A 12,391-nucleotide genomic window follows, 5' to 3' on the forward strand; every position below is an offset into this window, starting at 1 on the left:
CTTCGAAGTCTATGCCGAAAGAACAAGCGCATCAAGGATCTCTGTCTAAACTGACAGACTTCGGCAAAACATGACATCTGACGACCTCTGACAAAATATCAATCCTCTGTTCCTAAATGAAAGTCATTCGATACGGAATAAGGTAGCAGATTTCATCAATCGGACAATCAAAATCAGATATTAGATCAAATAAGAATAGTCCTTTGACTTCTAAGATTAGAAAAGATTGCGGAAATCTCCTCGCAAGGAACGATGCCAAATCTTCCAATCAATAAGATCGCTGCGAGCTCAAGTCCGGAGCCAGACCTTGAGTCTCGAGCGTCTTCAGCTGCCTCGATGTCTAAACTAGAGCGTGATTCCTCTGAATAAGAGTATATCCAAAATCTCGATAATAAACAGTAGTATACGTATCGAATATACTCAATCCAAAATCACAGACAGCAGTATACATATCGAATATACTCAAACCAATATTATATCATCAATAACAGCTCAATACAAACAAATCTCAAAACTCCAATTCTCAAAAATCACAAGAAAATTCATAACAAATCCGAATGACGCTCTATTTGCAAACCGACTGAAAAAAAACGATAAGAGCTAGCTCAAGAATAACATGACCAAAACTCAGTCGATTCTAACAACATCCGAAAATAGAAGTTTAGCTGATATGAGAAATATTTACTATAGAACGAAGTTCTCGCTGCCGTGATCGCTAATCTTCCTTCATAAATAAATTCTAACGGACGGATCAACCGAAAACTGAAATCTAAAAGCTTGAAAGTGAAATAGGGCCTCTTCAATGGTGGAGAAGGCGGTGGGGGAGAGATGGAGTTTCAATAAATTCGGGGCGTTATACTTGTAACCGGGTCCTTGTGGATATCTTTTCAGTACGCTAGACCGCTGATGTGTCTAACTCGATAGAGTTGATTTAGTAGCAATATAGATTGAGACGGAGTTTCAAGAACTTCGCAAGTACCTGATTTTCGCACTTGGGTTGGCAGAATTGCGTAATCTTGAAATTTTGCGAAATTACTGATATCTTTGGGCAAAATTTTAATTGTATTCTAATTCTGAGTGTTTAGGTGAATGTCTAAAGTTATGAGACACTTGAAATAATTTTATTAATACTATCAATACAAGACCTTGTACTGGCAGATGTTGTGTAAGGACCCGACCCAGCACCTACTAGTTAACTTATTAATCATGCAATTAATATAAATATAATACATAGACAAGCAACATAAAGAAAACGATTTTATAACCGTATACAATCGATGACTAAAACCCAAATAAAATAGTGTTATACGACCATATCAAATATCAGTTTCTGTGAGACCTCGATTTTAATCATCTAATCTCGGGTTAAATAATAACTAAGCATACAAGATCCAAGATTAAAAAGCAATAAATAATTTTTTTTAAAAAAGGAACCGTGCCTCGCTTGATCTGTAAAATTCAACCGATCGAGCGAGCAAGTCTTTCCACTCTGTTGTCCGCCTCAAGGAGTGGCTCCGCTCGATCGATAAACCTCAACCGATCGAGCGGGAAAGATTTTACCAAAAACAAAAAAGAAGCCACAACTCCCTCGCTCGATCTGTCAATCTCTACCGATCGAGCGAAGGCAGCCCTGAACAAAATTCCAAAAATTAAGCTTTCCAACTCAACTCCAATATTCATTCAATACATAACAAAGAATATAATACATGCAACAACAGCATACAAACTTCAATACTCGCATAAACGATACAACATAATCAACAAGTTCGAGTTCTAAACACGCTTCAAAACATAAACTAGATTGACATGTTGTTCGACTTCTAAACCGAGTCTCACTTCTATTCCTTGATCTCGAAGCTAACCAAGCCTCCTCTGACTCGATCCTGCCCCACATGTTGCCAAGTACACATACAAAAAAAGCAACATCCGGATAACTCCGATGAGAATTATATTCCCAGTAAAAGAAACACAACATGCAATAACAATTAATATCTCAATAACATGAAATACAGACAACATATTCAATGCTAATACGAATGAAATGCATGTATTTAAAATCGGGATATCAACTCTGATAAACAAGAAATTGCTGCTATGCTTTGGGATCCCGAGAATGAGATCACGTAACAACTCAACGACTCTCCCGATCGAGGTGGTGCCACATATCTCCATCCTTTAGACTTTGGTGCGACTACAAGGAGTATGCTGACACTAGGTGAACTTCTACACCCAGGCCACTCGATTATAACCCCCAAATCGTCTAACAAAATGGGTCGTTCTGCCCGCTGAAATCAATGATTTAGGCTCAATATGAATGCATATAGAAAACACAAAACATTAACCATAAATCAAATAATAACAAGAGTTAATCAAACAAAATACAAGTTCCTCATTCTAGAACAAGTATTGATGCAAGTATGTGATTTTAAGGGAAACTCAAGAACCAACTGTCTTGAGTGTGCTATCCCGCTAAAACGATGTCTGCTCGTACCTTTCTCGATTTGAATAGCTCCAACTCTGGATAAGCTACAAATAAGAGGTTATATCAAAATCTATACAACCCAAAACAACAAACGCCACTACAAGAAAAACGGCTAAAGACAACGCTTTTTCCGCGTTGTTAATGTCCCCAAAAAAGCGTTGTCGTAGCCAGTGTTGTAAAAGACCATGCTCAAAGACAACGCGAAAAAAGCGTTGTCGTTTTTGGAAAAGACAACGCTTAAAAAGTGTTGTCGTATCTAAAAAAAACAACGCTTTTTTAAGCATTGTCATTTCTTGAAAAGACAACGCTTTTTAAGCGTCGTTGTATCTGAAAAAAAAAACGCTTAAAAAAGCGTTGTCTTTTCTGGTAAAGACAACGCTTTAAAACGCTTTGTTCAAATAAAAAACAAAAAAAAAATTAATTCACAAATTTTCAATATTATATAAATCACTCAAAATTAAAAAATTTGTAAAATAAAATTTAATATAGAGTATTCCAATATTATAAATCATTCAAATATAAAAATAATCGAATTCTAAATTAATGAACACTAGGAAAAAACTATGCATTAATCTCGAAAAACTTTGATTCCTTCCTTCAGCACATGTTAGCGTCCCAAGCTTTCATAAAAGCCGCAATAATCTATTTTCCTTTAATTTGTATCTCCATACTGTAAATTATTAAAAATAAAAACAAACATAAAACAAATATGAATAGATTAAAATGAAAAGTAAAAGCAAACACATATTTGGCAGCAAAGAACATGAAGTATGAATTACGAAATTCAAGCCACAAGTTGCTAAAAATGAATGGTTGAACAAATTATAATGGTTGAACAAACTACATTCCTAGTTGCAACCCCATTATTTTATGTATTAAATAACAATCAAATCAGAGGCAATACAAATTTATTTGATATACTAACAAAGTAGCAATTACTGGGATGTATGCAAAGCACCAAATAATACACCTTTGATATTAAAAGTAATGAAAAGTGTTCCATACCCAAACACGAAAATCACATGTAAACTAAATTTCCACATGCCATGTATTCAAAAATATTAATCGGAAGAATTTTTTTTTGCTATTTTCCTTTTATTCATCATAATTTGCTTGCATTTATACAGATCTGACTAGATAATAGAAAGTTATCATATTGGCTTCCTTCACAGACCATATGTTCAAGAATTTATTCAATGATCCACTAGCCAGATACTCGCCATTTGGGCTAAATAATGCAACGAAATAAACAAGATCCCTGCAATATTCGGATTGGTGGACATTATAGTGAGTAGAACTAAACACTAGCTCTATTCAATGAAGTCAAGCTGTGTAATAAGTGTTTTATTTTTGGGTTTGTCATTAGGTTCAAAGTCTTAATTATCCCACCAAACTTAGTAAAAGAAAAGTTATGGTTCGAATGTGAGAGATGATAATGTTTGTCAAACCCTTTTCTTGTTTTATAGGATCATTACGCACGAGAAACACTTCTATGGTTTTATGTAAAATTCAAACATAGTTCCATATGGTTCTGTAAAATTTATATATCTAGGCGCCAAACCTGTGGCCATTTAAGCTGTGGAGAAGACACCCAATGTCCACTTTCCAGAGTTTATTGTTGAATCAAATTAAAAGGAGGCACTGCAGATGCAAGGGAATATAAGGTAACAGTGTATGGGAAAAAAATGTAATGTTATTTGTACAACGCACGAAATTAACTAAAAAATGTACGAACTGGTCATAACTCATGATATTTTTCAGATTGATTAATATGGCATAAATAATATTTACATGTCCATTATGCCGATGTACGTAATACAAAACACAGAAAACGATGGATGAGCTTCAAGTCATACCTTGGCATGTTCTTTCAAATCAAGCAAGCAGGATTTCTGTTTGGCCTAATTACTGTAAAAATGATTATGTGAAATTATGATGAGGTAAATTAAGTTAACAAAAACAATTAAACGACTGCAAATTTGGTAGGGACAATTAAACGACTTCAAGTCATACCTTGGCATGTTCTTCATAATTTTTTTGTAGAATCGATAATGATGCAACAACCACTCCGCCATTTCACCTGAAAAAGAAAAAAAGAACAAAAACTTTACTACAATGTGTTTGACTTCAATTCAAAGATTGTACGCATAAAGCTCATTCTTCTTTATAATTACTGGTCCAGGCCACTTGCGTAATCACGATCTCCACTCTAAAAATAAGATTTCTAACATCCCATAATTTATAATTAGTTTAAAATTTGGCATATAATTTCCAATTCAAATATGTATACAATATTAGAGGACACTCGAGCACATCTAAATGACAAAAATAAAAATAAAAAAAATTAACTTTTAAGTAACATTTGTTTCCTAGAATGAAGCATCTTGATCATGTACTACTTTCGTTTCTTCTTTTTTATGTGAACTCCATTTCTAATTGTGGCCCAAGTCAAGAAGCCTTAGGTGTCTCAAACAGAGAAAAAAAAAATTTAAGAAGATATATAAACTTTTGAAGAATTATAAATTTACAAGAAAAAACTTGAGGAAAAAAATCTTTAAGAAGAGAGAATAGAGAAGATCATGACATACAAAGATTAAGATTATTGGCTTGAAAGCTATTATCATTTTAATGGTTCCTCGATTCGATTTCCCACGATGCATATGTATCGGATTCACTCAAAATAGCAAAATTCAAATTCTGATAGGTACTCCCTGTTGCATGAAGTTGAATAATTTACAAAACACTTGAAAGCACCAATTTTAAAATTATTAATGAAACACCATCTCAAAAATTCCAAAAAGAAAAAATGTGATTCTGAAACACAAAAATGTGTTGATTTGGATCAGTGGGAAATATAACTCACTCCATGTGACTCGCTCTTTAGTTTATTTAATCAAAAAAATCTGATGATAACAAGAAAAAAATGTAAAAACTGAATTTATCGTACTAACATTGAGCATGCCTCATTTATCGGTGAAAAGTGTCCTTCCTGTTCATTTCCAGCAATATAGCTACAGAAAAGAAATTAAGTTAGTTACTAAGTTGATGAAAATGCTGCATAGAACATAAAAAAGTGAGACCCTTATACGTACACTGTACTAGAACATTTGCCCTACCACGCCACATCCTTTTGTTTCTCATCTTTCATTTTGTCAATGTCCCCACCTCCTAAACCAGTTATGGGCAACTCAGTCCTCCAATCATCTCTTTTAGATTTACCAGAACCTTGTAACATGCAAGGAATGACAATATCAGTTATAGGACACTAGACCTGAAAATTTTTAACAGCCGTACTCGTCTTCTTCGAAAAAAATTAAGCACTACTCTGTAAAAAAATATAATATGTCTACAATGAGAGCAAATTAAAATTCCAAAATACATAAATAAACAACTATGTGAATATGTGTTTACTCTTCAAATAAAGGGGAAGTAGTCCTCAGAAATCCAATCCAACTCATCTGAGGCCCATAGCACAATACTGCAAAACACAGCAGAGAACACAACTATAACATGAAAACTTAAATTAACTGACACGTGAAATCAAATATCAAGTACACAACAATGCGGCGCAAGTATCCAATTACCCAGAGGCATTCTGGCAGCTGCAGAAAAAACCATAATAAGGTTTAGAAAGGTTCATTCTCCTAGGTAAAATTTGTTGCTACTAATATCAAAGGATAAAATTGTGATGAAAATGATTAGTTGAATTTTTTGTCTAAGTTTCTGCAGAAGCTAACTTCTACGGACAGTACATGCAACAAGGTCGAAACCGAATTCCAAATTCATCAGCCGATAGTGTAAAAATCATATTTAATTCATTTCTCATTCAAAAATAGTTCTATAAATTGGAAATGAAATCTAACTGATTTTTCTACGTCTCATCTTCATAAATATTTTCCAAATAAAATCATCTAATAAGCCTAAATCTATCTGCAAGAACACACCTTAAACTCGGACATTATGTTTTTCGCAAATTGGAGCGAGTTCAGTACAAAATTCATATAAAATTAATTTTACATCTGAATGAGTTATAACTGGTGGCAAATCAAAGAAAACACAATTATCTACAAGTTTTATGTGAATTGCAACCTCAAAATATGCACTGATCAATACCAGATTTCGAAATGACAGTAGGTGCAAAAAAATATTCTTCATACAGTGCAGTTTCAGAAAAATGGGCATATCTCTTTAAATTTTAATTCAAATGACCTGTTTCCAATGCCAAATCAAAGACAACACAGAGCACTACAAATTTTCTTCGTAATGCAGATTCAGAATCTGTACTATTCAAGTTCATTCTACTCAATTTCTAAGCTACACGAGCGCTAAAGCTGCTGTCAAATCATGAGAGCAAACAGATCAATTCTTCAGCGCCAATATCTGCAAATTATTCTCGAAACTGTTCAAAACGTGATATATATTCTAACCAAAATAGATCATTTATGACTTTAAAAGAACTCTTATTTTATATTAATTAATTGTGCAATGCTCAAGTTTAACTACTGTATGCAAATATACAAATTAAAAATGAAGTTGAAATAGTATAAATTACCTGAGAATGAAGTTTCTGATCAAGCACATGAAAAATCTTGGGCCCAATCCTCTACAAAATCCGGCCACACCACCGTCAGCAAACAAATTTTTTTACCACTTCTCTAACTGTTGTTTTTTTCTCATGCCCCATCACCTGGTGTACATCGAGTGAATGTTATAAAATTGAAAGACCTACTGGAATGTGGTCCCAAATTTATAAATAAATCTTTTAAAATAATAGAATACCAACAGCCGAAAAATTTGAATATACTTGGAACCATGGGATTTTTCAGTGTAAGTTTAGACATCAAAAAAATTTTTGTTACAAACAGATAAATGACTATTAATGCAATGCATATATGAAATGACTTCAGAGTTATTCTGTAATGGCCAATAAAAAGTGCACAAAAAATTAGGAAACATTCAGAATCAGCAGAAGAAAAATGAATAATAATCTGAATACCTGTAACCGAGTTTTAATAGTGTCCAGTGGGGTTGTGATGCATGATGCAGTAGAACCAGCAAAAATACCCCCTGCAGCTTGAACCATTGCCATTTTTCCTTCACTTGGAGCAGCTCCAGCAGGTTCATCGACGTGGCCTAAAAGCCTGGCAGGAACAAAATAAAAAAGGTAACCTAACAACCGGAAAAAATATCAAATATTTGGTGACCAAGACTTCCAAGGAGGAGGAGAAGAACGTACGGAAAATGCTTATTCATACCGAAAGAAATATATTTACCACTCAGTTGGACCTTAATGTGTCATACAATGTAAAAGTAAATATCCGCAAAAATGGCATGATAACTAAAAAATCATAAGAGAGTAGTGACGTAGGAAGAACACAAAATTAAAGAGAACACTTTTACATGGTTTGGCTCAACTGAAGCACACTACTAGGAGAAGTAAATGATAAAAGTATTGACAACAAGATGTGACAGATTTTGGTATCCCAATCAAATGCCATCACTTACTAACACTCTATCCAAATTCAATCCCTTACTAACACTCTCATTCCTGCATCTCTGGACATTCATTTGTAAAGCCACAAGCAATGTCTAATCCATGGCAGAGAAATACTGATACGATGTTATAAAAATTACTATGGAAAAAATATAAATACGTTATTTGGCTCAACTAAATGACATACAAAGTATAACTGAAAACAGCATAACCAGTGGCATCAAAATCTAAGTAAGTACGGACAGTAGCTATGCCTCGTGCCAATCGGAAAACACCGGTACCACCAACTATAGACAACTCACGATCACCAACAGCAGATAGAGGGTTTCTTCCAAACATGGAGAGTGTACTCCCGTTTTATTTTCCGGTCCTGAAAACAAAATTCATGCTCGTAGCTACCGCCCCTTCGTTCAAGTCCGAATAACCGATCAACCCCTGACCTCGGCCTATTGGGGCAGAGTTTAAATCAGTTCCGGCAGTTAGTAAGTTATCTGCCATTATGAGTCTTCCGAAATTGGTTCGCACAACTTCAAAACCAGGTCAACACAGAGAAAAATAAAATGGGAAAAATCGCATGCACCAATTTAGTTATTAATTAATAAGCTAAATTAACTTCAATTTCAGTACATGAACTCGCAATAGCCCAAAGATTCAATAAATCAAAGCAATCCTCGATCTTTTCCCCTGAGCACGAAAAAAGAATTAGACCGGCGAGATAAGAACCTTCTCACCCCTTGCATGCTTCTCGCATCTTTAAAATACTACACGAAGCTCATCATCGGGAAAATAAAGGACACTCTTTCGTCGCAAAGGGAAAACATCAAAGATCCATTAAAAATTTACCTTATAATCGAAGTTACACAGACACCCTTACGGCACACCCAATTAATCAACAATGCACCTCGTTCCTGCAATCAAAATCTGGAAAAGAATTAAAAAAATAAAGGAAGAAAACAACAGAATTAAACCGATTGACGAATAATAAAACAACAATCGAAACACGTAACACTCAAAACCACGAAAAGAGGAATCAAAATTCTCCGTTTCTCATAGAGAACACGACCGTACCTGTTGATTCAACACTGCAAAGATGAAATTGCGCAAAAAAATAAAGCTTAGGTCACGATTTCTTGCTATATTGGCATCAAAACGAAGCTTAGGATGAGCTCTAACCGAATTCTAGCTCCAATAATAGATTTCCAATGCCCATGTCAGCGAATCGACGACAAGAAATGGGTGGCTGGGGTTGGGTCTTGGTGGAATCGTCATGAGAGCACGAGAGAGAATGATTTTTCTTATCTTAAGATGGGCTTCTTGGAGCTCACTTGAAAAATCATCTGATAAATCGAGCAAGACCAGCAAAAATCGACATGGGAAAGCAGATTTTGATTTGAAAGAGAGAAAAAGAAGAAAGGGATCGGAGAAGGTGATCGAGAAGGGGCTTGGGGATTTTGGGTATATTTTCTGACGTTAAGGGAGGTGTAATAATATTTATTTTGTACTCAAAAAAAAATTAATAATATTTATTTTAAGTTTTATTTTAATTAAAAATAATAGTTCTTCTACAACGCTTTTTAAAAAGTGTTGTCATACATGAGGAAAAAAACGCTCATAGACAACACTTTTAAAAATGTTGTCTTTGACCTAAAAAAAGCTAATAGACAACCCTTTTCACTAAAAGCATTGTCTATGATGAATAAAAAATATATAACGACAACGCTTTTCACTAAAAGCATTGTCTTTTACAAAAAGACAACCCTTTTTACTAAAAGCGTTGTCTTTAAAGTGTTGTCTTTGTGCATTTTTGTTGTAGTGCGCTCAAGGTAAACTTTTTATCGCTCTTCGACTATTGACTTCTTCTAACTCTGGACTCAACAGATTTCAAAAGAATCTGTATGGAGGAAAAATAAGATCAACAACGACGAAAAAATCCAATAGCCAAAGTTCAACAATTCAAATGGTTCCAAATCCCAAAACTCAAACCGACGGCATAACAGCTATAAATTGATCAAATCGAAAACACAGACAATAGTAGAGCATTGCAAACAACACAAACCAATGCTAAAACATCAATAACAATTCAAATCCAACACATCTCAAAATCCACTTTTTCGAAATATTCTTCCAAAAATCATAACAATTCCGAACGACGCTCTATTTCAAAACCGACTGAGAATAATCGATAAGAACTATCTCAAGAACAATATAACCGAAACTCAATCGATTCTAAAAACATCCGAAAATAGAAGTATAACTTATCGGAGAAAAACTTACGATAGAACAAAGCTCTCGCTTTCGTGATCGCTAATCTTCCTTCGAATTAAAATTCTACTGGACGGATCGACCGAAAACTGAAGAAGAAAAGCTTGAAGAAACGTTGGAGGTCTTCAATGGTGGAGAGGCAATATGGAGAAGGAGAGGAGTCAAGATATTATATAAAAACTCAAATTTGCATTTTAGTCCCTGAAATTTTTGAAAATTACAAAAAAGATCCTGATAAAAAACAAATCGGCTCTTGAATACTGAAATCCCTGATTATCTCAAATAAACTCAATTAAGATAATTTCGGGGCATTACAATTCTCCCTCTCAAAGAACTGATTTCGTCCTCGAAATCGAATATGGTTCAATTTCAAAAGAAATGGGGTAATATCCAAAACTGGAAAGAATTCATCTCTCATAATCGATCCAGAAACCGCTGCCTCAAATCAGACTCTAACCCCCAAATCTCTTCTTAAAAATCCGTAACGGATCAACAGCACTGTTACACTGAATCGGTCTATTTCGGAGATGCTTCTTTGTTCGGTCAAAACTCTGAATCAGTCGTCTCAAGAAATTCGATAACTCGTCAAATTCCACTCTCATCAACTAAAGAACAAAAGAAAACTGGTTGGGTAATTCAACAACACGTATTGGAAGCGCTCAGTCATGTCGCGCCCAAATTACCCGACTCCAATCAGATAAATAAATTATGTAGTAGTGAGAGTAGGGATCGTTCCTACAAGAAAAGGTAAATTTAATGTGTCCTAAGTAAACAAAAGGGGGTTTTGAGATTTGAGGTTAACTACTAAAAATTTAAGCAATTAAATATTCAAATTATCACTATCATGCAAGAATGAAAATTAAATTGGAGAAATCAATAAGAGACAAGACTTGGTATCGGTTAACTACACCCTTGATATTCATTCATTCAATCATCGATTCCATAAAAATAATTAATCCTATTAAATATTCGTCATTGAAAATCAAATTCCTGTTTCACCTTAATTTTAGTTAATTAGAAAATAGCATTCTAAATTAACCCTTACCAATAAATTAACCCAGATAACAGCAATCTAGATTTAAATCTACGGTAGCAATCAAACTAGTAAAACTGACGAACCTAGACAACACAAACACCAGCGGTTGTATTTAGCCTAGTCAATAATTGATCCTACAATTTAATAAATTCAATAGCAGAAAATATCAAACGTAGTTGCTTCGCAAATTAGATTATTCAAACAATTACGGATTTGAATTCTAATTTAGCTATAGCTTGCAAAACAAAATCCTAAGATGGCCAATCCTAAAATCTCGCATACAAACATGAAACAAACCAAATCAATTATTGATACTTAACAAGAATTAAACACTACGAATTGAATCTCATGAATTGAATATATCAAGGTTTCGTCTCCCTCAACCAAGTATAAAAGGTTTAGCTACAACGATTCATCACCAAATCGATAAAAATTCAAAGAAAAGAAGAAAACTAGAGAAGAAATTGAAGAACAAAACCTAGCCTCCAAGAGAAATTCTCCACAATCTGATAATAAATCTCTCTAAAACGGAATTACAAGCTTAATAAAGCCTAGAGTCTAAAATAACAAAGTTTCCAAAAATATAAATTTTTTTCTGGATAGCGATGCCCGCTCGATCGGCAACATCTTGCGGATCGAGCGAGCCAAAAATCCCTAACCTACTGCCTTCAAAACACATGCGCCGCTCGATCGGTAACATCCTGCGGATCGAGCGGCTGAAAAATTCCAAAGTCACCGTTTTCATCAAAAAGGCGCCCGCTCGATCGGTAAAGAACTGCGGATCGAGCGGCTGAAAAGATCTTCAGAAATTCCAGCACTTCCATGCCTCCAAAGTCCCGTCCTAGTCCGCCAAAATATGCGACCTAACCACAAAAACGAGAAACCAATCATGCAAACACGAAAAATGCAATACGAACAAAATGCAACAATAAAACATGTAAACAAATGCAAAACGACAACAAAATGACACTAACAAATGCAATAAAAACATAACTATCAAACTCCCCCACACTTAACCCTTACTTTCCCTCGAGTAAGTCATGCAAAACAAAATGAAAGAAAACAAACACATAAGTAAGGAGAATTATGCAATAATATAGCCTCAGAGAAAACCAAT

General features: G+C 34.5%; 1 protein-coding gene across 13 annotated transcripts; it reads right to left on the bottom strand.

Annotated features, from left to right (window-relative positions):
• Positions 1-2,983: 2,983 nt before the first annotated feature.
• LOC140890995 (uncharacterized) lies at positions 2,984-9,424 on the bottom strand. 13 transcript variants are annotated; one of them, XM_073299193.1, is made up of 12 exons: positions 9,150-9,424; positions 9,045-9,058; positions 8,820-8,884; positions 7,479-7,623; positions 7,035-7,169; positions 5,894-5,960; positions 5,575-5,707; positions 5,434-5,493; positions 4,496-4,562; positions 4,339-4,390; positions 4,044-4,123; positions 2,984-3,152 (listed from the first exon to the last, which is right to left on the bottom strand). In XM_073299193.1, the coding sequence occupies exons 1-5, from the start codon at positions 9,184-9,186 to the stop codon at positions 7,110-7,112; spliced, it is 321 nt and encodes a 106-aa protein (XP_073155294.1). In that variant the 5' UTR covers positions 9,187-9,424; the 3' UTR covers positions 2,984-3,152; positions 4,044-4,123; positions 4,339-4,390; positions 4,496-4,562; positions 5,434-5,493; positions 5,575-5,707; positions 5,894-5,960; positions 7,035-7,109. The 13 variants fall into 13 exon arrangements, 9 of the variants coding, with proteins under 9 accessions (XP_073155294.1, XP_073155298.1, XP_073155300.1 ...); XM_073299197.1 differs by adding an exon at positions 6,067-6,084 and having other exon boundaries at positions 2,984-4,123; XM_073299199.1 differs by adding an exon at positions 8,220-8,422 and having other exon boundaries at positions 2,984-4,123.
• Positions 9,425-12,391: the final 2,967 nt, after the last annotated feature.

This window comes from Henckelia pumila, chromosome 3 (genome assembly GCF_033568475.1).
Source record: "Henckelia pumila isolate YLH828 chromosome 3, ASM3356847v2, whole genome shotgun sequence".
In the NCBI taxonomy this organism is placed as follows: Eukaryota; Viridiplantae; Streptophyta; class Magnoliopsida; order Lamiales; family Gesneriaceae; genus Henckelia; species Henckelia pumila.

Coding starts and splice junctions, on each gene's coding strand:
- LOC140890995 (XM_073299198.1), bottom strand. CDS start 9,186: ATGGGCATTGGAAATCTATTATTGGAGCTAGAATTCG. Junction 7,624..8,819: donor TGTGTAACTTCGATTATAAG/GTAAATTTTTAA, acceptor TGTTCCTGCCAG/GCTTTTAGGCCACGTCGATG. Junction 7,170..7,478: donor CTATTAAAACTCGGTTACAG/GTATTCAGATTA, acceptor GATGTACACCAG/GTGATGGGGCATGAGAAAAA.